This window comes from Cetorhinus maximus, chromosome 22 (genome assembly GCF_964194155.1).
Source record: "Cetorhinus maximus chromosome 22, sCetMax3.hap1.1, whole genome shotgun sequence".
Lineage (NCBI taxonomy): Eukaryota > Metazoa > Chordata > Chondrichthyes > Lamniformes > Cetorhinidae > Cetorhinus > Cetorhinus maximus.
This window is the reverse complement of record NC_135900.1, coordinates 12009520-12037048: the sequence shown is the minus strand read 5'-3', so window position 1 is coordinate 12037048 and position 27529 is coordinate 12009520. Positions and strand designations below refer to the sequence as shown.

Genomic DNA, 27529 nt, shown 5'->3' with positions numbered 1-27529 from the left:
TCGAGGAGGACGTCTACTTTTAGGGTCGCGAGGAGGTGGTAGTGTAGTGGTATTGTCACTGGACCAATAATCCAGAGACCCAAGGAAATGCTCTGGGGACCCAGGTTCAAACCTGACCAAGGCAGATAGTGAAATTTGTATTCAGTAAAAAATCTGGAATTAAAAGTCTAACGATGGCCGTGAAACCATTGTCAAGTGTTGTAAAAACCCATCTGGTTCACTAATGTCCTTTAGGGAAGGAAATCTGCCATCTATACCTGGTCTGGCCTACATGTGACTCCAGACCCACAGCAATGTGGTTGACTATTAAATGGCCTAGCAAGCCACTTGGTTTGTGGGCACTAAATGCTGGCCTAGCCAGCGACACCCCCATCCCATGAATGAATTTTTAAAAAAGGTTTCTGCCATGGGACTTCATGTGACTGAACAGGCCGATTCATAGCCTGCAGATCTATTGGCACATGGGGCAGATCATCCCACGAGGTAGCGCAATCCTGAGTTCAGGATTTCCCTCTTTTTCTGCTTCATCATTAAGACGTTGTGACTCAAAGTGTGACGCAGCTTGATGGACAAGTTGTCAGCTCCCTCAGCCCTGCACTGGAGTGTGAGCCTTGATTGTCGTGTTCAAGTCCTGGAGTGGGACTTGAACCCACATCCTTGTGTGGACTCAAGGATGCTACCAACAGTTTGCTCAAGCAAATGCTTTTGTTTCATATGAGTACATTCTTCAGCGAAAAAACAAAACACAATAGCCCTTTTCAAAATCAGCTTTTGCCTCCTAATGTCCAGCTACATAATATTTACATTTACAATGCAATCCCTTTACTCCAAAATACTAATTAAACAACAATAACTTCTGTTTATATAACGCCTTTCATGTAGTAAAATGTTTCAAGCCAATTCACAAGGGCATGTTTGAATGATATTTGAGGATAAGGAGATATTAGGACAGGCAACCAAAAGCTTACTCAATAGAGATAAGGAGTGTCTCACAGCATGAGAGAGACAGGTAGAGAGGTTTAGGGGTGGAATTCCAGAATTTAGTGATTAGAACTAGGGATGCTCAAGAGGATTGAGGATTGTAAAGGGTTGTGGGGCTGAAGAAGTTCAGAGATAGGGAGGGACGAGGCCATGGAGGGATTTGAAAACAAAGATGGAAATTTTTAAGATTGAGGCACTGCCAGACAATGAACCAATGTAAAACAAAAACAGAATTACCTGGAAAAACTCAGCAGGTCTGGCAGCATCAGCGGAGAAGAAAAGAGTTGACATTTCGTGTCCTCATGACCCTTCAGCAGAACTGTTTTGGATTTCCAGCATCCGCAGTAGTTTTTTGTTTTTATCTCAATGAACCAATGTAGTTCAGCGTTGAGGTGATAGGTGAATGGAACTTGGTGTGAAACAAGACATGGATAGCAGATTCTTGAGTGAGCTCAAGTTTAAGGAGGGCAGGTAGAACGTGGGAGATCAGCCAGGAGAGCAATGGAACACTTGAAAATGTTTGGGGACTGAAAAAATTCCCTCGTACATGACACTCTATCTGCATGGCATTTGAAACCTGCCATCATTACCATATGGTTAATGGGACTCACATGTACTTTGTCAGGGCATCACTAGGGCCAAGGAGACAAGATGGGTGTTGGTAGAAGGGGGTAGACCTGAATTTCTCTCAACACTTCCCTTAGTCTCCCGCCGCTACTTTGGCAAAGGCTAGACAGGAACTCCAATTAGCCCCGAGGAAGATAATGTCCTCGGAAGAAATCTTCCCAATTCACAGCACTCTGTACCAATTATAAACTCCTTGTCCCAGCAGAAATGTGCTGGTGTTGATTTGCTGCAGGATCATTTATTTTCTTAGCCTGCACATGAAACACACTCGAGAGAATTATTTGACACTCATGCCATTAGGAGTGAGTGATAGAGACAATTCTTCTTTTTTGGTTTACATTGATTTTTATGCCTGTCAAGGGATAATTTCCAGCCTCCTTAATCAGGGTACTCCCTACAGTGCAGTGCAAATGACACAGGAAATGAAAGGGCAGGGAAGAGAGAAGAGATAAAACCAAAGATGAAAAGCATAAAAGCAGAGTAGGAAATGAAAAGTAGGAAATGAGGAGAGAGCAAAAGAAAATCAGAGAGAAAGTCCGACAGAAATGAAGAACAATTTACATTTCAACAGATTCTTTCTAGAACTGGAAGCAGTGGGTTGTTAATGGCATGTCAATTATATTGTTAATTAAATAATGTCCTTCACCTGATTATCTTTAGTACTTAGAGCACTTATAAAGAGAGACTTCTTCCTGCCCCTCTTCCGTGGCTACATTCGCAGCCAGGTGTCCTTTGAAAGGACACGTGGTGTCCACTGGCATGCTTGAGGCTTCCTGTGACCAGTGGGCACCATGGGGTTTGGAGGGGCTTCATCAGCCCCAAAAACTACATTTTGTTTTGATTCAATAAAGTGTCCTTTGCCCCTGTAGGTAGCTATCACCTTAATTTAGTTTGTTAATTTGCCGATTTGTTAATCTGATCTTACTCAAAAGGGTAAGAAGAGAGACTTCTGAACGAATCTTCCGTTAGGCGTAGTTAAACAAGTTAAGAACGTTGCCTGTCCAACCTTAAGGTTGGCGGGCAGGCGAAGAGCCCAAGTGGCCTTCGCGTTTTTCAGGAAACCTCATCCACGGGCGGGATGAGGTTTCCTGAAGCTTATATGAAATAAATAAGTAAATTTTCCAAACTTCACAAACATGTCCCAGTTCATGTGACACTTGTCACATGAGCTGGGACATGTTTAAATAAATTTATATTTCATTTATTTAAATGTTTTACAATCTATTCAATCTCCCTGAGGCAGCGCCGAGCCTCAGAGAGATTGCTGCGCTCTTTCGTGCGCATGGGCGGAAGAGCGCAGATCCTGACTCTCCCTCCTCCCCCTGCCCGCACAGGAAGCACCTTAATTGGCCCGGCCTGCGTAAAATGGCGGCGTGCAGCCGATCGCGGGTGGCGATCGGCTCCACGCCCGCTCCCGCCCGCCATAGGAAGAATTCTCCCCCAGAGAGTGCTTCCTCACCCCACAAAATGATATTCCGATTTAATTTGGTAAAGGTTCCTTTAATTCTTTTCCTTAGTTACAGTGCCCCTTAGCGGCTATCATTCGGTTTATTAAAAATCAGCTATTTGGTTAATTGATCAACTCAAAAGAGTATAAAAAGAGATTTCTATGACCAGTGGGCACCACAGGGACTGGAGTGCATGATCAGCCCCCAAAACGACATTTCATTATGTAAAATTTCATTTTAGTTACAGTGCCCTTTAAATTGGTTTAATTGGCTCTTCTTTATTGGTTAATTAGCTTATCTTCTCACCGGTACTCAAAAGAGTATGAAGGGAGACTGCTGGGACACTGGGCTGGTGAGGAGGAAGCAGACATATGTCATACTGCATTCTGTGAATAAACCTATTATTAGGAAAGGCATTAGTGTCTGGTTTAATACTTCAGCAATTGGCTTGGGGTTGACAATAATAAGGGAGAGGAAATGGGAGGGAATGTGGCAGTGGGTGCGGGGGAAGAAAATAGGAGCAGGATGAGGCTATTCGGCCCCTTGAGCCTGTTCCACCTTTCAGTGAGATGATGGCTGGTTTGCTATCCAACTTCACATACCCTCCTGTGCCCCATGGATAACAAAAATCTATCAACCTCAAATTTGAAAATTATAACCGATCTTGCATCGATTATCGTCTGTGGAAGAGAGTTCCAAACTTCTTAGGTTTGGCTCTAATTTTTAGACCATGTCCTCTAGTCCTATACTTCCCAACCTATACTTAGTAACCTGCATATGTGGTTTCCCTCTGTGCACCCTTTCAGTTTCCCTTAATATTTTGAAAACATCGATCAAATCATCCCTCAATCTTTTAAATTCCAGGCAATATAACCCTAGTTTGCGTGATCTCTCCTCATAATTTAACCCTCAGAGTCCAGGTATCAATCTGGTAAATCTATGATTCACTTCCTTCAAGACCAATATGTCCTTACTGAGAAAAGAAAAGCTCTGAAGAAGAGTCATACAGACTCTAAACGTCAAGTGTTTCTCTCTCCACTGATGCTGTCAGACCTGCTGAGCTTTTCCCAGTATTTTCTGTTTTTGTTTCAGATTTCCAGCATCCGCAGTATTTCGCATTTGTCCTTACTCAGGTTTGGTGCCCAGAACAGCTCACAGGACTCCAGGTGTGGTCTAACCTGGGCTTTGTATGTCTCAAGCACGACTTCTATCCCTTTGTATTCTAGTCCTCTAGATATAAGGGCCAGCACTCCATTAGCCTTCTTGGCATTTGAACCTCCATTGTTTTTAGGAGGGAAGAGTGTGGGGAAGAATGTGTATGAGGGGCTTAGGAGGGTATGCGGAGTGTATGAGTGTGCGTGGGGGAGAGTATGAGATGGAAGATGTTGGAGTACAGCACAGCAGTAAAGTAGGAAATAAAGATAGAATGCTAATATCAAAATATCTCTATTACTATGTCTTACTATGATGAAAACACAATTTCTCTCAAAAAATGACAGCCTCAGGAGAAGATGCCCTGATTTAAATTCCCAAGTTTTATTATTTTGTGCATTACACGGATATAATTTATAGGAGAAGCTGCCATAAATCAGACATGTTGCAGCCCCTGTAAGCTCCCTTAGTGATTCACTAAGCTCAGCATTTTATTTGAATCATACCTGCTCAGAACGTCCATTGCGAATATAGTGTTGGTCGCTAATTCGACCCATGCCACCCTGGAGGGATTAGTGTCGCTGAAGGTTATGGTAAACAGCCAGCAATGCTTACCATGGAAGGAAGTTTTTGCAGAGCAACCATCAGCCATCCAACCGTCATCAAGTTCCCCAAGGACGATCCCCAGTTTCCCTGTAAGGGTTATTACAAAGTTAAGAGAATGGAGTTTATCCTGTTCCTAAATGCATTATTTTTGAGAATGAGAATGAGAAACAAAAGTTATGATCTTCTCCATTTTCTTTCCACCTTCTCCTTGAAGGGCATTGATTCCCGTTCAGATTTAGATCCACGGGTGATCCTCCAGTATCTGGTCCAAATGATTACTTCTGTGTCTGATCTGTACCAGCGCAAGTTACAGGACAGCAGACAAGAAGGAACCTTACCTGTTTTCCCATTGCCAGCCCAAGGCCAACTGTGGTGCCAGCTGTTGCCATTGCGAGTTAGCTCACTCAAACCAAGGCAAAAGATCAACCTGGAATCTACCCATCAGTGGGGCTTAAAAGTGCTTTTGCAGAATTGTAAAAGACAAAAGGAGGCCATTCGGCCCACTGAGTCTGTGTCGGCTCTTTGGAAGACCAATCCATTTAGTGCCACCGCCCCTCTCTTTTCTCATATTCCTGCAATTTTTTTCACCATCAAGGATTTATCCTACTTCCATTTTGAAAGCTTCTGCTAAATCTGTTTCCTATCAGGCGATGCATCCCAAATCCTAACCACTCGTTTAGTAAAAATAGTTTTTTGCTCGTGTCACCTCCCGTTCTTTTGTCTTAAATCAGTGTCCCCTGCTCAGCGACCATTCAGCTAGCAATCAAGCAACTCATTCACTAGTTGTCTTAAAGACAGCCAACAATTATTGGAATTTAAGGTCCCACGGCCACTTGTGTTGAGAAGTCAATGTATACAAACAAAAATCAGTTTAACCCCATAATCTGATCTACAAAATATACTTTTGCACTCATCCTGAGAAGGCATGAAGTAAAAAAATCTTAAAAAGTTGTCTCTCTTCCATATTCTTTTGTTTAAATTCTGTTTTGAAAAACGAACAAAGGCTAACTCAATCTCCCAGAGTGTGACAACCCCTTGCATTGTATGAACGTTCCAGCCAAGCCAACACAAAGGACTAGCAGATGAGACGTCTGCACCCACCAGCTCTGGGCAAAGGCAAATTTATTGTGATCCCTCGTCTCCAATGTTGTGCTAATGGTTCCACAGTTATCTGCTCAAAATACAATGGGTGTTATTACAAGGGTCCTGAAAGTGCATTGTTAGCTGAATGGCTCAACCTGCAACTGCCCTGTCACATGACCGAGACTTGAGCTGGTGAATTGCTTTAATCGTACAGCTTTTGGATTCTGTCTTTCAGTTGTGGTTTAACCTCAGATGAGAGAGCTGGACTCCAGGCTAACAGCCAGCCTCTGACATCTGTCTCTCTTAAAGTTGGATCTCCAGAAAGAATCCTGTATTTCGTCTACAGAATGAACTAATTCCCAGAACACGAGAATACTTTGCTGCGTCTTCAACTGCCTCAACCGAGTTCCAAGGACAAAGACCAGGAATTCTGCCAGACAAAACCATCTGAAAGAACTATCATTGGATATTGGCTTACCGGACTCTACTCACATGAATTAATGCCAATACCTTTTCGATTTTTTTTTTCAAAATAAGTAACTCACAATTTGTAACTTCTTTCCCTTTCTTTCTCTGCTTTTCTACCTCGTGTTATCGAGAGTGTGAATGTATGTCACGATCCAATCCCTGGGTTTTGAATGTGTTAATAAATCCTAGTTTTGTTTCACCTTAAAAATTGGCTGTGGGGTTACTGTTAACACTGGACCTCAAACTAGGGTTTTTGGAAACACACCTTGGCCCAGTTCAACAAAGGAAAGGGAAACAAATTAAATTGGAAATTAAAACTAAATCACGGTCACGGGCAGAAGAAGGGAACGGTAATAATAATTCAATCCATCTCTGGCCCTCGGTGTCCGTAATGGAATTGGAAGCTCATGTCCGGGATTGGTCATTTGAATGAGCCAAAATTTGACCAAAGTGCACAAAACTCTGACCAGAGTCCAGATTTGAAAATGAGCCTAAATCGGACACTGAAAGAAACCAATCGGGAGCCAAAGAGGAAACATTCAGTGGCTGAAATCACATGCAAGAGAAATACACATCCCGCAGCAAATTCTTTTGATCTCACATTAGGGCAACACGGTAAATTATACTATAAAGGCGGGAATGGAAAAGGAAGTACTAACTAATGAAGCTTTAGCCTCCCTAAATCAGGAAGGATTGAGATTCGTGGCCCGGGAAAACACAGGTAAATGCTCCTCCTGAGGCCAAAAAGCCCTGAGGTACTCCAGATACTTTTGAAGAATTTAGACCTCAGTCCCCTATCCAGAATGGATAGAAGAATCAGAACCAAAAATGGATTGGAGACCTGCATTCCAGATAATTACCCGAGCCACAAAACTGCTGTTAGAGCTGGAAAAGAGGAGACCAGGAAAGAGCACAAGAGAGAGAGAGAATGGGCTCACCAGCAAGAGAGGCTGGAGATTAAATTAAAAGCTCAAAGAAAGCAGAGGGGATTCCAAAAGGACATGGATAGGTGACAGAGGGAATTAGCTATATGATGAGGAAATGACTTGGCGAAGTCCCAAGCTCTTCGCCCCGAGGAGGCAGAACATTCCAGAAAGGCTGGCCAACCCCCAACAGTTTCAGCAAAACTCTGCAGTGTGGCAGAAGGCTGAGAAAAGTTCAGGGGCTGAGAAAAGTTCAGAGGCCCATGCAGAGTGGTGGGGCGGAGGGGGGGTGAAAGAGCCCATCAGGAATATTAAAGTGGCTCAAGGAAAGCCACCTGGATTTAAAAAGGCGGAGACTGGGCCAGTGAAACTCAAAGGGGTCGGGAAAACGCGTTTCAAAAGAGACGAAGGGAGCGAGCCAGAGACCGAATTGGCCAATGTCTCCTTTGCTAATTTAAACAGGGACCAGGGCCACTCCCAGACTGGCCAAAACTGACCGTGAGGGAGCTGCCTCACACAGTCAAAGAGCCACATGGCAGAGCAGTAAAAGCTAGCCAGCCCCACGTGAGTCAGGGTGTCCCAGAGGACATGGGGCCGAATAGGGGCTGGCCCACCCCTACAGTAAACACATTGGGGGGCGGGGGGGGGGGGGTCCTTACCCCGAGGGCAAGCCCATGTTGGCCACCACCCAAAAGACAGAGCAAGGGTTGCAGTTAACTTCCAGGCATCCAAAAAGGGTGGGCAGGTCTCAGCTGAGGAGCCAGGTGGAAGTAAAAAGGCTGGGATGGGAGTAGCAAAGGTTGGAGGAGATGCAGCCAAAGAGGAGCTAGCAGAACCCTTCTCCCCAGGGATAAATAGGGGCACGAAGTCCCCAGACCAGCCAGTAAATTTAAAAAGGAGGGAGCCCGTATCGCTCCTGGACGAGCAGGAGGTCTGGCCGGTCTGAAACCTTCTTTTCAATTTTAGAAAAGGGATGTCAGGTAAGTCCCCAAATAGATACTCAGTTGGTGAGGACTTGCCCAGCTTTAACACAAAAGGAGCCTGTACCTGGGCGAGCAGGGGGGCGTCTGGCTACCCGAACCCGCCTTTCCGAATTTGGAGGCAGACTTAGGAGGTTCCCAAGCACGTCCCGAGCTGGTGAAGAAACTGCCCCACCCAGTTGAAGAGCCGCAAGGCACAGCAGGCGAAGCTAGCCCAACCCCTGTGATGGAGGATATCCCCAAAGATAGGGGACAGAACAGGGGATGCAAAAAAGGTCCCAAACCAGACAGAACGATTTAAAAAGAGAAAAAGAGTGTACCCCTGTGGGATGAGCAGGAGGTCTGGCCAGCCCACACCATCTTTCCAACCTTAAAGAGGGAGAACAGGGAAGGTCCCAAGTACACATGCAGATGGTGAGGGGGCTGCCTCACCTAGTTGATGGGCTGCAGGGCTGTGCAGCAGGAGCTAGACAGCCACCGGAGGGCGATAGTGTCCCAAACAAAATGGGACAGGGTTGGGAACCAATCCCTTCCCAAGGTAACAGGTCAGGGAAAGGCAGTAACCCTGAAACTCCCACCACCCTTGGGACTGCCACAAGGGGAGTTCAGGTGCAGTTAGGACCAAATTGAACCCAGAGCCCAGTCAACAGGTGAGTGTCTACCAGAGGATGGACACATCTGAGGGTGGCCAGGTGAGGTCAGGCGAGAAGGAGGGACAGGGGGCTTCCCCAGTTGAACCCCTTGCTGTCAGGCTGTCAGACCCCAGAATCTCAATTACCCAATCAGCAACCCTCACCCAAGAGCAGTGGAGTGGGGGCGCGGGCGGATAAGGTCATGCTGCTCGGGAAATTTAAAGGCATTCACAGGGATAAGCTGGAGGGTACCCCACTGGCAGTCCATGGTGTGGATGTGGGAGAGCCCCCACCAATACATCAAAAGCCCTACCAGCTGAGCCCCACAAATTGTGAGGAAACCCAGCACATGCTGGACCCCAATCCAGCTGAGCTCCAGAGCAGCTGAAGCTCCCCCAATACCCTGAAGTTGGATCTTGCAGCCTTTTAACCGACTAAATATATTCCTCACATAGGGTTTACACATGGGACAGGGAGTCAGCCAGAGAATACGGCTGGGAACTGACATTTCCCCCTGCTAGCTGTGTGTGTTGTTTTCTTTTTTCAGTAGTGAATCAGATAATGAACGTATACCTCTTTAATTTTTTTCTCTTCTCCTTTAAGATGCTTTTTAAAAAATGGAATAAAATGAATTTCTTCTCCCTAGGGTAGAGGCGTGTCAGGCCACGAAGGCGTGAAAGAAAAATATCTTAAAAATGAGTTTCTCTTCCGTATTCTCTTGTTTAAATTCTGTTTTTAAAAATGGACAAAGGCTAACTCCCGGAGTGTGACGCCTCTTGCACTGAATGAACATTCCAGCCAAGCCAACACAAAGGACTAGCAGACGAGGGGCAGAATGTCACGGCCCCGTTTCGGTGGGGGAGGGGGCTGTAAAACGCGGCGAGACATTCTAAACCCCATTGACTTCGGCGGGAACGTAAAATCCCGCTGTCGTAAAATACAGCCCGAGATGTCTGCACCAACCAGCTCTGGGCAAGGCAAAGCTATTTGTGACTCCTCATCTCCAACGTTGTGCTAATGGCTCCTGAGTTATCGGCTCAAAATGCAATGGGTTTTAACAAGGGTCCCGAAAGTGCCTGGTTAGCTGGATGGTGCAACCCGAGACCACCCTGTCACATGACCGAGACGTGGGCTGTTTGAATTGCTTTAATTATACAGCCTTTGGATCCTGTTGTGGTTTAACCTCAGAAGAGCAAACCGGACTCCAGGCTAGCGGCCAGCCTCTGACTTCCGTCTCTCTCAAAGTCGGATCTCCAGAAAGAATCCTGTATTTCGCCTATAGAATGAACTAAGAATACTTTGCTACATCTTTAACTGCCTCAACCAAGTTCCTAGGACAAAGACTGGGAATTCTGCCAGACAAAACCATCTGAAAGAACCATCATTGGACATTGACTTACTGGACTCTACTTAATTAACGCCAATGCCCTTTTCATTTTTTTTTAAGTAACTTCTTCCACTTTCTTTCTCTGTCTTTCTATCTTGTATATCCATGAGTATGACGAAATGTCACGATCCATCCCTCCAGGTTTTGAATGTGTTAATAAATCCTGGTTTTGTTTCACATTAAGGAGTTTGCTGTGGGGTTATTGTTAACACTGGGCCTCATTAACTGGGGTTTGGGAAACACACCACTGCCCATTTCAAAAAGGGAAACAAATTAAATCAAAAGTTAAAACTAATCACCGTCACGGGCGGAGGAGGGGAACAGTAGTAATAATTCAATCCACCTCGCCCTTGTGGCCTTGACACTGTGAAGATTATTCTGCCAGGGCCACTCAGCTCCTGACCTGATTACAGCCTGGGTTCAAACATGGACAAAAGAAGCTGAACTCCAGAGGTGAGGTGAGAGTGACTGTCCTTGGCATCAAGGCAGCATTTGACCGAGTATGGCATCAAGGAGCCCTAGCAAAACTGGGGTCAATGGGAACCAGGGGGAAAACTCTTCACTGGTTGGGGTCATACCTAGCCAAAAAGACATGGTTGTGGTTGTTGGAGATCAATCATCTCCATTCCATGAGATCACTGCAGGAGTTCCTCAGGGTAGTGTCCTCGGCCCAACCATCTTCAGTTGCTTCATCAGCAATGACCTTCCTTCCATCATAATGCCAGAAGTGGGGATGTTCACTGATGGTTGCACAATGTTCAGCACCATTCACAACTCCTCAGATACTGAAGCAGTCCACATCCAAATGCATCAAGACAATATCCAGGTTTGGGCTGATAAGTAGCAAGTATCGTTCGCACCACACAAGTGCCAGGCAATGACCATCTCCAACAAGAGAGAATCTGACCATCATCCCTTGACGTTCAATGGCATTACCATAGCTGAATCCCCCACTATCAACATCCTGGGGGTTACTATTGACCAGAAACTGAACTGGACTAGCCATGTAAATATTGTAGCTACAAGAGCAGGTCAGAGGCTAGGAATCCTGCGACGAGTAACTCACCTCCTGACTCCCCAAAGCTTGTCCACCATCTACAAGACACAAGTCAGGAGTGTGATGGAATACTCCCCACTTACCTGGACGAGTGCAGCTCCAGCAACACTCAGGAAGCTGGACATCATCCAGGACAAAGCAGCCTGCTTGATTAACACCCCATCCACAAACATGCACTCCCTCCACCATCAATACACAGTAGCAACAGTGTGCACCATCTACAAGATGCACTGCAGGAACTCACCAAGGCTCCTTAGACAGCACTTTCCAAACCCACGACCACTACCATCTAGGAGGACAAGGGCAGCAGATAGATGGGAAAACCACCTCCTGGAAGGTCCTCTCCTAGTCACTCAGCATCCTGACTTGGAAATATATCACCATTCCTTCACTGTCACTGGGTCAAAATCCTGGAACTCCCTTCCTAACAGCACTGCGGGCGTACCTACACCACATGGACTGCAGCGGTTCAAGAAGGCAGCTCACCACCACCTTCTCAAGGGGCAATTCGGGATGGGCAATAAATGCTGGCCTAGCCAGAGACACCCATATCCCGTGGATGAATAAAAAAGCATCAAGACTAAAACTTTCCGGCATTTCCCTGTAGATATTTAAAAATTGTTCTTTTTTCTTAGAAACACAACAATTTCATTTGATTATGACACAATTAAGCCTTGCACTGCACATATTATAAACTTTACTGCATAGGTTGAATAATAGGAATATAGGAACATAGGAGTAGGAGTAGGCCATTCAGTCCTTTGAGCCTGCTCCACCATTCAATAAGATCATGGCTGATCTGGTTGTGATCTCAATGCCAATTTCCTGTCTGCCCCACCCCATCCCCCCCACGCCCCCATAACTCTTGCATAACCCTTAATCCCTCATTGATCTGTACTTTGCAGAACACAGATCTATTTGTACCAATTCATCGAGACTAAATCTGAATTAATTCTGTTTGAATGAATGAACGTGTTAATGAGGGTTCGTTGGGCTGGAAAGGTCACATGTGGGGACTTGGGGCCAGATTTTCAATAGCCAGCGGGGTCGAGATCAGGTGTGAGCACGATTTAAATATCATGTTCCCGGAGGGATGGTGAGATTGTAACGCCTCCGGGACCCACGGCAACTTTTCAAAGAGAGTGCGGGGTGGGGGGGGGGTGTAAAACAAGGAACCCACTCGCCTCCAGTTAACGGCCTTTAAGGTCTTGAGGAGTTCATTAGGAGGCGGGGAGGGCAATTTTCCATGCAGAATTTGGTAAAGCCAAACACACTCTGGTGAACATTAGTGCACAGCTGTCGGGTTCAACGCGAGGAGAACTGAAAGTTTGTTTTTAAACAATGAAAGACGCTGCGACATTTAAAAAAATTAACTCCTTCGTTGGATGTGGACATCACTGGCAAGGTGATTTGTTGCTTATCCCTAATTGCCCTTGAGAACTAAGCTGGACAATTTCAGAGGGCAGTTAAGAGTCAACCACATTGCTGTGGGTCTGGAGTCACATGTAGGCCAGACCGGGTAAGGATGGCAGATTTCCTTCCATAAAGGACATTAGCGAACCAGATGGATTTTTATGACACTGATAGTTCTATGGTCACCATTACTGAGACTAGCCTTACATTCCAGATTTATTAATTGAATTCTAAATTCCACCAGCTGCTGTGATGCGATTTGAACCCACATACCAGAACATTAGCCTGGGCCTCTCGATTACTAATCAGGTGACATTAACACTATGCCACCATCCAATATGAAACTAGGTTCCTAAATCTTAAAAACTACGAAGCTATGAGGCTAAGACAGATTGGGGAACTTCATTAAAAGGCATGACGGTGGAGAGACAATGGATAATATTTAAGGAACGAATGTATCCATTGCAACAGGTACACATTCCTGTCTGGCGCAAAAACACAACAGGAAAAGCGGCCCAACCATGGCTAACAAAAGCAATTAAGGATAGTATTAGATCCAAAGAGGAGCCATATAAAGTTGCTAGTAAAAGTAGCAAGCCTAAGGATTGGGAGCAGTTTAGAATTCAGCAAAGGAGGACCAAGAGATTAAGAGGGGAAACAAGAGTATGAGAATAAACTTGCAAGGAACATAAAAGCAGACTGTAAAAGTTTCTATAAGTATGCAAAAAGAAAAAGATTAGTGAAGGCAAGTGTAGGTCTCTTACAGTCTGAAACGGGAGAATTTATAATAGAGAGCAAGGAAATGACAGAGCAATTAAACAACTACTTTAGTTCTGTCTTCATGGAGGAAGACACAAATAACTTCCCAGAAATACTAGGGAACCAAGGAGGAATTGAAGGAAACTAATATTACTAAAATAATAGTGCCGGATAAATTAATGGGACTCAGAGCCGATAAATCCCCAGGGCCCAATAATCTACATCCTAGGGTGCTAAAGGAGGTGGCCATGGAAATAGTGGACGTGTTCGTTGTCATCTTCCAAAATTCTGTAGATTCTGGAACAGCTCCAGCAGATTGGAGGGTGGCAAATGTAACCCCACTATTTAAAAAATGAGGGGGGGAGAAAACAGTGAATTATAGGCCGGTGAGTGGCAGGCGGTTTCTAGTGGGGTCCCGCTGGGATCAGTGCTTGGGGCCCCAGCTATTCACAATATATATCAATGATTTGGATGAGGGAACCAAATGTAATATTTCCAAGTTGGCTGACAACACAAAACCTGGTGGGAATGTGAGCAATGAGGAGGGTGTTAAGAGGCTTCAAGGCGATTTAGACAGGTTGAGTGAGTGGGCAAATACATGGCAGATGCCGTATAATGTGGATAAGTTATATGAAGTTATCCACTTCAATGGGAAAAACAGAATGGCAGAGTATTATTTAAATGGTGATAGATTGGAAAATATTGATGTACAAAGGGACCTGAGTGTCCTTGTACACCAATCACTGAAAGCAAGCATGTAGGTGCAGCAAGCAGTTAAGAAGGCAAATGGTATGATGGCCTTCACTGTGAGAGGACTCGAGTACAGGAGCAAGAATGTCTTACTGCAGCTGTACAGGGCCTTGGTGAGACCACACCTGGAGTATTGTGTGCAGTTTTGGTCTCCTTATCTAAGAAAGGATATTCTTGCCATAGAGGGAGTGCAGTGAAGGTTCACCAGACTGATTCCTGGGATGGAAGGATTGTTGTATGAGAAGAGATTGGGTTGACTAGGCCTGTATTCACTGGAGTTAAGAATGAGAGATCTCATTGAAACATATAAAATTCTGACAGGGATGGACAGACTGGATGTAGGGATGATATTTCCTCCGGCTGGAGGGGTGGGTGTCTAGAACAAGGGGTCACAATCTCAGGATACAGGGTAGACCATTTAGGACTGAGATGAGGAGAAACGTCTTCACTCAGAAGGTGGTGAACCTGTGGAATTCCCTACCACAGAAGGCTGTGTAGGCCAAGTCACTGAATATATTTAAGAAGGAAATAGATAAATTTCTGGGCTCTAAACGTATCAAGGGGTATGGGGAGAGCGTAGGAGTACGGCGTTGAGATAGAGGATCAGCCATGGTCATACTGAATGGCGGAGCAGACTCAAAAGGCCGAACGACCTATTCCTGCTCCTATTTTCCGTGTTTCCATGTCTCCCTTTAAAACATGGGGGATCTTGCACTGGATCCTGTGCAATCCCTTTTTTTGGGCCGCATGGCCACTTTCCTTTTCATTAATTGCTGGTCCACACACGTTCGACCTTCTGTCCTCGATATTCCAGTGGCAGGCCCCAACATGGCTGCCATCTGCCTTTCCTGCTGGCACTCTGCAGGCAGCTCCCACCTCCTGGAGATGCTCAGGGCCACTAGCTGGACACCGAGCTCGCCTCCTGCCCAATTAGGGCATTACCATTTCAAAATAGCGTCACGTGAGCGACGCATTAATGACGCAGGGTCAGGACTTTGAATTTATTCAGGCATCAGGTTCCTGACCCCACTTTGAAAACCTAGCCCACGGTGTGTTTTTGCTGCATTATGTTAATTTTTCATAGTTCTGAACCCATAAACAAACTGATACCTGCATAAACCCAAGTCACACAGAAATACAGTACATGCCCATTAAGCACTATTCAATCATTAATTGAACTTTAGAAATTTAGTTGGGACCAACTTAAAACTAGCTACTAATCCTAATTTACTCCTGAAACAGTCCAGCTGGTAGAGAGCAAATTGGAATCAGTGAAATTCAGCTGTATCTAACATTTACAACTAAATATTCAGATTTGTATGCAGTGTCCCACCCTATTCTGACTTCATTGAACTCATTAATCTGAACGGCAAGTTTGCTGTCCCTTTCAAGCATTTTTGCACTTTACCAAGATAAGCATGCACTGAACAGGTTTATAATTTGTGTGGCCTTTCTTCCAATGTGAAGTCTCTGTAAGCAAGATACTTGCTTACAATTAATCTTCTTCCTCATCCTTAGACTAATCTGTGCTCTGCAATAATTTCTGACTAGAGCCAGGCCTCTTTTCTAGGTCTTTGCCAAAGTCTAGAACCACCTTTAATGATAAACCGTGACCACTGCTAGATATTCTTTACATTAATATGTTTCAATGCCATTTAAGAAAAAAATAGGAGCAGGAGTAAGCTATTTGGCCCTTTGAGCCTACTCTGTTGTTCAGTCAGATCAGACCTGAATCTTTCATTCCCTTATTATCCAAAAATCTATTGATACTTGAATATGTTCATCAGCTGAGCACCCACAGCCCCCTCGAGTAGACAATTCCAAAGATTCACAACCCTTTGAGTGAAGAAATTTCTTCTCATCTCAGTCCTAAATGGCCGGTTGCTTACTCTGTGACAATGATCTGAATTCCCCAGCCATTGGAAACAGCCTTCACACCATCAAACCCCTTAAGAATGTCATCTGTTTCAATGAGATCACATTACATTTCCCATAAGATGGGGTTATAAAGGAGGGCCAAAATAGCTAAGGCCATTGCACAGGGGAGGGAAAGTGGCCCACAGTAAAGGGCACTGATGCAGTTGTGGTGTTTATTAGTGCAGCACCGTCCCCACTGAATGGAGTCCCCAGATCTAATGGCCACTCGGCCTGCCATTGGGAGGCCACCGCCATTTTGTAGATGCTCTCCTTGCTCGGTGGGTACCCCATACGCCAGCTGGAAGCTCCAGACAGTGTCGGTAGAGTCCCTTAAATTAAGCCTGAGGGGCTCAATTGGCTACCTGCTGTGCCTGCTTGGGTAACCAGTGCTACCATCGCCCTGCTTCCTGCAGAGTCCCATGGAGATCGGAATGTCTTGAAGCCAGCCTGATGGGATTTCCCTCCTGCTTTTTGTCCCCCCCCCCCCCCAACGTCCAGACTGACCTCCACAGGCCATTGAAAATTCTGCCCATAGTGTCTGTTCCTTTCCCAATTAGTTGTGAGAAGGCAGGACACCATGATGATTGACATGTTGGGCAGCCAATGTCAGGTCGTGGGGAGGGGCAGGAGATTTGGGTTAGAGTAATGGTAAAATGATTAAAAGAAAAACAAAAATACATCCAATCTGCGGTGGCCACCCTAGCTGACACTGGAATAAAGAGGAGCAAGGACTCACAATCCACTTGGTAGACAGCTCAGATCAGGCCTTGGCACGTAACTTAAACATCATTAATAGTCTTTCCACCAACAGACACCCTCGCTCTGTTCCATTCAGACAGCTGGTTTGAACTAGACTGATCGAGCCAAAGTGCTGAAGATGGGAGCCTGAAGTTGAACTGCTGTGTGTAACATTCTTCAGCTTTAATAAAAGTTACTAGTTGTTCTTCATTGAATTACAATGAATCATACATAAGTTTGAAACAAAATCCTTCATCATGAAGCGGTTGGATGACACAGTTATTACTTTGTGTCTTTAAGCCAATTTTAACAACAATGGACTATTATTTTCCTACAATTAGATCTGATTCTAATCCTTTCTAAATGCGACAGATCAAATATCTGTCCAAATAAGGATAAAGACTATATGAGAGAGTACAGGGTCTATTACATTTCTCTTAGTAAGAGATATTATTGCCTAGGTTGCCACAGCAACTAATTTTAAGTATTCTGGCTTTATGCCCTTCCAACTTAAGCAGAGAAGCCAAGAAGCAAGCTTTGCAATTAGTTTTCTTTCTGAATATTGAGGAGGATTGAAGTTAAAAGTACATTTGTGCAGGAATGTAAGAGACCAGAAAAAAAAAATCAACAGAAGCTGGAAAAAATATATGGTTTGTGTGTATGTGTGTGTATGTGCACGCACACGCATATATAAACATATTATGTGTGTGTATACATATAAAATAAAATAAATCTAAAATATGATATACATAATATAGACACACACACACACACACAACCCTATCCATTTACATTCACATTTCGGAGATGGTTCCAATATTGTTGACAAGAACCACAGGACATCTATTTAAAAGTGATTGGCAAAAGACCCAAAAGGCAAAAAGCTTTTTAAAATTATAAACGCAGAGAATGGTTGGAATCTGGGATGTCCTTCCTGAGAGTGTGATGGAGGCAGATTCAATCGTGGCTTTCAAAATGGAATGGGATAAGCAGCTGAAGGGAAAAAAAACTCACAGGGCTACGGGGAAAAGACAGGGAGAGGAGAGGGGCTGGCCGAGTTGCTTTTGCAGGGAGCCATCATGAACACAACGGGCTGAATGGGTCTCCTGTTCTAACCGTCCCCTGATTCCAAGCGTCTTCCTTTGAAGTGGTGTGAAACTGACCAGGCAGCTTGGTATTTCAGTGCAATTTGCCGGCAGCGGGAAGGTACAATGAAAATGGTACACGCAAGACAGATAAAGGAGCCAGCAACCTATGAGCCATCAAGCCGGCGACGCTGGGGGATAATTAAGGAACCGGGACGATGTTCACGGTCAAACAGCTGAAGGGTGTTTGCTGGGCCAGGTCTGGTGTTGATCAGTCTTTAATGCTACTAGGTATTAAAGAATTGTTGATGTTAAGGGGCCAGGGTTGGAATAAATGTTAAGTTGTTTGTTTAAAAGTACAGAGAAGGGAATTTTTGTTAAGGCAAGTAGGGTGTCAACAAAGGAGAAAGGGGTAACAGGCTAAGTGAGTAAATACACACAAACATTTATCTCGGCATAGAGATGCAAGGCCCACAGAGCCATAAGGCAACACCACAGCTTGATAACATTACATTATAAATGCAGACACGGAATTTATAATCCAAATATAAAAATAAGTGCACATAACATGAAAATGGGACTCAATAAAGTCTGCGCCGCCCTAATACATTTATTGCCCTCACCTCATTGCCCAAACTCCCACTCACCAAGCTCCACACAACTGATCTGGTTTCCTCATGTGAAAAAATATAGTTGGTGCGGTGGGGGTGCAGGGGAAAGGTGGGGTGGAATCAACCAGCACGTGTTAAAAGTAATGCAGTCATCGCTGGATAAAATCTACACAAATCTATTGCTGGCATAGTGCTAAAAGTGCAGGTATAAAGTGAAAGACGGAAACAGCGCATGTCATGGAGGCGCACAGCTTTGACAGTCTGACATAATGCACTCACCTGGTGAGTTATGAGGAAAATTTCATACACGACAGCTGTCACTGCGTCACTGTACTCCAGCAGTAGCTTCTGTAGCTGCAAAAGGCCAAAGGCACCATTAAGTAAGTCCCACTGCAAGCAGCCTCACGAGCCAATCTTAAATCGTCATTCCATCCAGGGGCTATGTCTCCTGTCTGCATGTAGGCAATCACACGTTCTACTGTACCCATCTTCAAGCCAATTTGAACTTGGGACCTATTAAATATGTTAAAATAATTGCCCTGCACGTAATTAAAAAGCTGTGCTGACTAGGTCACAAGACGCGTTTCTGATAGGAATAATTTGCATGAACACAAACAAAATCTTCTGTGAACCAGTGTAATCAGGGAGCAGAATATAATAATCTTCTCTTTCTTTCCATTAAAATAAGTGTTCCTTGATGTATTTGAGATTGGTAACCTGGTGCAGTTTTATTATGCAGCTGAAAATGGATTTAACACAAAAAAATAAGCGTTTTTTAATAATTGTGTTCAGTCCTACACCTGCGAGTAACCTGATTTAAAATCACTTAAAGTGGCTTAAACGACACCTATTACTGAACCTTTTCCGACTTTCATCCATATATACTAGTGAGTTTCTTCGTAACTTGAATATTGCTGATATGAAGGAACTTCAGAACAGGCCAAAGAGTGCCTGTGGGCCTAAGAAAATGAGCTCAATGTGAAGAGCCCTTCAAACCAGCACAACTGATGGAATCTCGTAATGATGGGGCCTGATATGGCTGAAATGCTCCTGAACCAGTGTATATGATAAAGTAAACTCTCACATGTATAGTTTGGGACGTAACTCACCGAAGTTTAAAATTCTCTGGTCTGTTACACTGGGTCAGCCGATTCCAGTGATATTACTGGCATAAAGGAAACTTGGATGCCAATGTATTTAACACACTTCAATAACAACAACAAATATTTGCATTTCTATTGCACCTTTAAAATAATTAAAACAATTCAAGGTGCTTCATAGGAGCACGATCAAACAAAATATGACACCGAGCCACATAAGGAGATACTTGTTCTGATGGGCAACAGTTTGGTCAAAGAGGTAAGCATTCTTCTTCTGTTCTCCCACAGTGTCATAACCTTCACCAAGGGCAGGGCAAGGAGAGGTCCCAACTCCACCCCAGCCAGAACAGGGACTGAATCCCATGATGTTGGCACCACTCTGATCCACACTGGCCCTCCAGGCAATTGAGTCCAGACCCCAAGTTGCTGTGGCAACATACACTCTTACATGCATGCTGTACTCTAGATAGTGATGGTCAAGGCTGACCAAGAATCCATCCCACTCTTACCACCTGCCATTGGCAGATGTTGGGAGGATTTACAAGCTGAAACCCAACCTGTTTGGTCACATTATGAATGCACCTCCCATGGTTCTGGAGTGGGACTTGAACCCAGAGCTTTTGGCTCAGAGGCAGGGACAGTACCCATTGTGCCACAAGACCTCCTGAGGTAGGTTTTAAGGAGCATTTCAAAAGAGGATAGAGGGAGGTGGAGAGGTTTAAAGATTGAATTCCAGAGCTTAGGGTTTAGGTAGCTGAAAACGAGGCCAATGGTGGAGCGATTAAAATTGGGGATGTCCAAGGAGGCCAGAACTGGAGGTGCGCAGGGATCTCAGAGTTGTCGGGCTAGAAACTACAAAGGCTTACCTCGAGATCTTGAGAATTGGCCAAGATTTCATATGCAACTGGAACATTGATACCAACTGCATGTGATGATTTGAGAATCTCCGGTCCACTTAATAAGATCTTCAGTAGGTTCATGACAGACATACCTCTAGTAATGAAAACAAGAAGGCACTCATTTAAAAAATAGGCTTTAAGTAAATACCCATTTTCATGCAAGATGCTGGATTCTTTCTTCAGGTCACATTTAATCTACCACCACCACCAAGAAAATATTGTCCAATTTGCCTTTCTCAGATTCAAACTGTCTGACATATTTCAAATCTCCCACATACGAGGCCGACGGATGAATCAGTACCTCCGATGTGGAAACACTGACTTTTGTTTTCCAGGCCTTGGATGAACAAATGATGGGACCACAATCTACCAAGTTCCATAATAACCAGGTTAGTATCTTTGGAATATACCGCATACTCTCTCAGGGCTTTAAAGATATTCATGATTGCATTAACTATGTTCTGCTGCTCTTCCTCCTCCTTCAACATAATATATGAAGAGGGGATTTCAAATTTTTTTTATTCTTTACTTCACAGAATGCTGACATGTCCAGCATTTATTGTCCATCCCTAATTGTATTTAAGGAGGTGTTGGTGAGCCACATTCTTGAACCACTGCAGTCCATGTAGTGTAGGTACATGAACAGTACTGTTAGGGAGGGGGATCTAGAATTTTGACGCAGTGATAATGAAGGAAAGGCAACATAATTCCAAGTCAGAATGGTGTGCGACTTGGAGGGGAACTTACAGATGGTAGTTTTCCCATGTGCCTGCTAACCTTGTCCTCCTGAGTGGTAGAGGACATTGGTTTAGAAGGTGCTAGCTTGGCGAATTGCTGCAGTGCTTCTTGTAGACGGTACACACTGCTGTCACTGTGCGTCGGTGGTAGAGGGAGTGAATGTTTGTAGATATCGTGCCAATCAAGTGGGATTTGTCCTGGATGCCGTTAAGCTTCTTGAGTGTTGTTGGAGCTGCACTCATCCAGGCACGTGGAGAGAACTCCATCACACTCCTGACTTGTAGATGGTGGACATGCTTTGTGGAGACAGGAGGTGAGTTACTCACCACAGAATTCCCAGCCTTTGACCTGCTCTTGTAGCCACAGTATTTGTATGGCTAGTCCAGTTCAGTTTCTGGTCAATGGTAACGCCCAGGATGTTGATAGTGGGGGATTCAGTGATGGTCATGTCAAGGTTGGATTCTCTCTTGTTGGAGATGGTCATTGCCTGTCACTTGTGTGGCAGGAATGTAACTTGCCACTTATTAGCCCAGGTCTGAATGTTGTCCAGGTCTTGCTGCATATGGGCTTCAGTATTTGAGGAATCGTGAATGATGCTGAACATTGAGCAATCATTAGTGAACATCCCCACTTCTGACCTTATGATGATGGGTAGGTCACTGATGAAGCAGCTGAAAATGATCCACAAAAAGCATTCACTCCCACCATCACTGACTCACAGTAGCAGCAGAATGTACCGTCTACAAGATGCACTGCAGGAATTCACCAAAGCTCCTTAGACAGCACCTTCCAAACCCACAACCACTACCATCAATGCAGCCTTAATGTCAAGGACAGTCACTCTTGAGAAGATGGATGTTTTTTGAAGTATTTTTGGAAATGTAGTAGTACTCTGTAAAGAAGGCTGTGTGCGCGTCTGTCTCCCTCCATGGGTAATTAAACTGGGGGAAGGTTAGTAAAGACAGCTTGTCAGTGAGAACTGAGAGATGAAAAGTAAAGGTTCTAGATGCATGCATTTGTAATGCAAGGCTATGGTGAAGTTGGAATTGCAAGTAAATAAGTTGGGTTTTAAAATTTGCATTAGGTGATGGGTTGTAAGTTGTAAATGCCCCTTAAACTCTTTTTGATATTTAGTAGCTGAAAAGTCACATTCTTACCTATCACCTAATGCTAGATCTGTTTGAAATCTATCCCATTTAGCACAGTGGTAGTGCCACATTGCATGATGGAGGTTATCCTCAATGCGAAGACAGGACTTTGTCTCTGCAAGGACTGTGCAGTGGTCTCTCCTACAAATACTGTCATGGACAGATGTATCAGCAATAGATTGATGAGGAGGTGGTCTAGTAGGATTTTCCCTCTTCTTGTTTCTCCTCACCACCTGCCGCAGACCCAGTCTAGCGGCTATGTCCTTTAGGACTTGGCCAGCTTGGTCAATAGTAGTGCTACTGAGTCACTCTTGGTGATGGACATTGAAGTCTCCCACCCAGAGTACATTCTGTATCCGTTCCGCCCTCAGTGCTTCTTCCCAAGCGGTGTTCAACATGGAGGAGTACTGATTCATTAGCTGAGGGGTGGGGCAGTAGGTGGTAATCTGCAGGAGGTTTCCTTGCCCATGTTTGACCTGATGCCATGAGACTTCGTGGGTTCTGAAGTCAATGTTGAGGACTCCCAGGGCAACTCCTCCCCCAACTGTATACCACTATGCTGCCACCTCTGCTGGGACTGTCCTGATGGTGGGACAGGACATACCCAGGGATGGTGATGGTGGTGTCTGGGTCATTGTTTGTAAGGTGAGTATGACTATGTTATGCTGTTGCTTGACTAGTCTGTGAGACAGCCCTCCCAATTTTGGCACTAGCCCCCAGATGTTCATAAAGAGGAGTTTGCAGGGTTAACAGGGTTAGGTATGCCATTGTCATTTCCTGTGTCTAGGTCAATGCCGGGTAGTCCGTCTGGTTTCATTCCTTTTAAGCTTCATAGCAGATTGCTAGAATTGAGTTGCTTGCTAGGCCATTTCAGAGGACAGTTAAGAGTCAACCACATTGCTGTGGGTCTGGAGTCACATGTAGGCCAGACCAGGTAAGGACAGATTTCCTTCCCAAAAGGGCATTAGTGAACCAGATGGGTTTTCACAACAATTCACAATGGTTTCATAGACACTATTACTGAGACTAGCTTTTAATTCCAGGTTTTTATTAATTGAATTTAAATTCTACCAGCTGACATGGTGGGATTTGAACCCATGTCCCCAGAGCATTAGCCTGGGCCTCTGGATTGCTAATCAAGTGACACTATCACTATGCCACTGCCTCCCCCATCTAGTGGAATGGAAAGTGTTCCATCATAGTTCTGACTTGTAGGTGATGCAAATTTCAAATAGGAAACTCATTTTGAACATATAATTTTATCATACGAGCTTTCTTCTCATAAAGATACAATATTTCATTGAGTATGAACCATTTGTACTACACATACCGTTTAGCATTCAGAAGAGCCAGACGTGTTGGTTCTGTTTCAGTCTCCCTGAACATGACGCCTAGTGTCTCTACGATCAAAATACATAACCTAAGCAGGCAAAAGATATCATATTTCAGTAAAGATTGACATCTTACTCTTTGTGGGCCACCTCCATACAATCTGCAAGCATGGCCCTAAACTTCGAGTTTACCCATCATTCTAGTTCTCCACTCCACTCTCACTCTGACCTGTCTGTCCCCACCCATCATCACTGTTCCAATTAAGCTCAACACAAAGCCCAAGGAATAGCACCTGATCTTTCCACTAGGCATGTTACAGCCCTCTGGACACAACATTGAGCTCAACACACCTGGAGTATTATGTGCAGTTTTGGTCTCCTTATCTAAGAAAGGATATACTTGCCCTAGAGGTAGTGCAGCGAAGGTTCACCAGACTGATTCCTGGGATGGCAGGATTGTTGTAGGAGGAGAGATTGGGTCGACTAGGCCTGCATTCACTGGAGTTTAGGAGAATGAGAGGGTATCTCATTGAAATCTATAAAATTCTGACAGGGCTGGTCAGACTGGAAGCAGGGATGGTTTCCTCTGGCTGGGGGGGTCTAGAACAAGGGGTCACATTCTCAGGATATGGGGTAGGCCATTTGGGACTGAGTTTAGGAGAAACCTTTTCACTCAGAGGGTGGTGAACCTGTGGAACTCTTTACCCACAGAAGGCTGTGGAGGCCAAGTCACTGAATGTATTTAAGAAGGAAATAGATTTTGAGATTCTAAAGGCATCAAGGGGTATGGGGAAAGAGCGGGAGTACGACACTGAGATAGAGGATCAGCCATGATCATATTGAATGGCAGAGCAGGCTAGACAGGCAGAATAACCTACTCCTGCTCCTAATTTTCTATGTAATAATTTCAGATCAATAACCCTGCCTCCATTTCTTTTCAGAGGGCAGGTGATGATTTTTCTATCCCCATTTGCGTCTCCTTTAGTCCCATCTTTCATTTTTTTTCACTTATCTCATCGCCATCTTCTGCCTTGCACCAAAATCACTTATGTTTTTCTCCCCTCCCTCCCTTTCTCTGCACTTTCTCCGTACTTTTTAAAACCTGATGCCTCTCCAACTTTTTCCAGTTCTGACGAAAGATCATTGACCTGAAACGTTAACTCTGTTTCTCTCTCCCCTGATTTAATCTGCCAGGTGTTTTCAGCATTTCCTATTTTTATTTCAGATTTCCAACTTGTGGAATATTTTGCTTTTGTATTAAATTAAGATAAATTTGCTAAGACATTATTCACAGGCACTCTGAGATCTGCAGCTGTGCTGAACTTTGGCCTTTCCCTTTGAGCCCACTGCTGCACACAGCGCTCCAGGTACACTCTCGCCAAAGCCTTGTACAATTGCAGCAAGTCTTTGTTACGCTGTTGTTTTAAGTCTTCCTCCTATCGTGAGCCATGATTTGCAAATAAGAGTAATGAGAGTTTGTTGCAAATATGGCTTGAAGGATGGATTGGCCTCAGACTTAGAACGGCTTCTTTGTAAAGCTTAAATCCATAGAAACATGTTCCTTACTGTAGGTCGTCTGCCATTTTGCGCTTGTCTTGCTGGGTGCTGTGATGCTCAGACTTTGGCAAGTGCTCCTGAAGCTTGCTGATAAGAAAGGGGTATAGGTCGTTCGACTGTGGACAAGTCAAAGCAGAACAAAACGCCTTTAGTGAATATCTGGTGTTCAAACAAAAAGTAATATGCAAACTATTTCAAAATTAATATGTTCTCTTATTTATCCATGCTTGTCAAAGTGTCAGCTTGGCTCAATCGGTAGTATGATTGTCTCAGAGTCAGAAGGTAACTGGATCGAGCCCTGTTCCAGGGTCTTAGAGCACAAAATCTCAGCTGACACTTCAGTGGAGTGCTGAAGAAGTGTTGCCCTATCGAAGGTACCACCTTATAGATGAGGTGTTAAACCCAAGGCTCTATCTGCCCTCTCAGGTGGATATAAAAGATCACATGGCACTATTTTGAAGGACAGCTATCATTGATGTCCTGATCAATTTTTAATCCCTCAACCCAACATTGCTTTAAAAAAAATTAAGATTATCAGTCGGTTTGAGGGGTGAGTTGGTTCAGGTAGATCGGAAAGCCCATTAAAAGATATGACAGTAGACGAGCAATTAAAGAATGAATACATAATTTGCAACAAATATACATTCATTTTTGGCTTGGAAAACCCACAGGAAAAAGTAGTCCAATGTGGTTACTAAGGATATTTAAAGATAGTATTAGATCAAAGTGTTACAGTTCACTCAGGGAGTCTGAGTTGCTGTGGTAACATGCACTTTCAGTGACAGGAGAGGCTCCAACTTTCTTTCCATCACATGGTTGACCAGGAATTTCTCCCACTCTTACTGCCTGCCATTGGCATGCATTGGAAGAGTTTGCAGGTTATTACTCAACCTGTTTCACTGCATTATGAGCGCACCTTCAGCGGCCATTGAGTCCTGGGGTGGGGATTGCACCCAGAGCTTCCAGGCCCAGAAACAGAAACACTACTCACTGCACCACAACACCTCTAGATCAAAGGTAGAGGCTTATAATGTTGCCATAAAGATTAGGAAGCCTGAGGATTGGAAGGATTTCAGAATACAGCAAAGGAGGTCCAAGAAATTGAAAAGGAAAGAGAAAAGGGAATATCAGAGTAGACTAGCAAGAGACAAAAAAAACAGATTGTAAATGTTTCTATAGGGTAAGCTAACTTATAAAATGATTAAGCTTACTCTAAGAGTCCTGTTACCTTTTTCCTAATAACAGATGCTAGCATTTTGCCTATAACTGATATTGTGTGGAGGGATATAGACATGTAGGATGAGTGGGTAAGAACATGGCAGATGAAATACAATGCGGCAAAATGTGAAGTTATCCACTTTGGTAGGAAAAATAAAAAAGGCAATTTTTTTAAAAATGGTGGGAGGCTGGGAAATGGGCGCGTTCAGAGAGGAACCTGGGTCTCCTTGTACAGGAATCACAGAAGTTAACATGTAATTAGGAAGGCAAATGGTATGTGAGCTTTTGTTCCAAAGGGATGGAGTACAAGAGTAAAGAAGTCTTACCACAGTTAAACGGGCCATTAGTGAGGCCACACTGGGGTGGAAAATCTAGAACATGGGGGTCACAGTCTCAGAATAAGGGGTTGGCCCGAAGGACTAAGATGAGGATAAATGTCTTCATTCAAAGGGTTATGAATCTTTGGAATTGTCTACCCTGCAGAGCTGTGGATGTTCACTTGTTTAGTGTATTCAAGGCAGAAGTTGTGGAGTGTTTGCTTTAAGGACTGTAACTCTGTGGACAGAGTGGCATAGTGTATAACAATAGCGTGGGATTTTCGGTGTGTTAGAGCAAAATGGGAAAGTTTAAAATGTACGTTGCCAACAAAAATAGTCTTTAGTCAATGTTACTTCTAATTTGTGTTACAGTAAAAGTTGAAACCTTGTTGGGTGATCCTTTCAGTCAGTCACTGTTCAAGTATCTTCTTAAAAGTTATTAGTCTCTACTGGGATCACTAACACTGTTTACCTGTTCAAGCGATCATAGAGGAGCACGGAATTCTCCTTAAGCCTTATGCATGAATTCTCTATTGACCCCACACCAGATTGTCTGATTATTTATCACATTGGCTCGTTATGGGCCCTGCTTTGTGCTACATGG

At 44.2% G+C, this 27529-nt stretch overlaps 1 protein-coding gene across 1 annotated transcript in view; it reads right to left on the bottom strand.

Annotated features, from left to right (window-relative positions):
* Positions 1–27529, bottom strand: part of c22h12orf56 (chromosome 22 C12orf56 homolog) — a 77112-nt gene that overhangs the window by 11513 nt on the left and 38070 nt on the right. Inside the window, exons 7-11 of the mRNA XM_078567808.1 lie at positions 25400–25506; positions 23833–23922; positions 20584–20710; positions 18897–18971; positions 4824–4901 (exon numbers count right to left, since the gene is read on the bottom strand). Coding sequence (XP_078423934.1) covers positions 4824–4901; positions 18897–18971; positions 20584–20710; positions 23833–23922; positions 25400–25506 — 477 coding nt within the window. The remainder of the gene's footprint in view (positions 1–4823; positions 4902–18896; positions 18972–20583; positions 20711–23832; positions 23923–25399; positions 25507–27529) is intronic.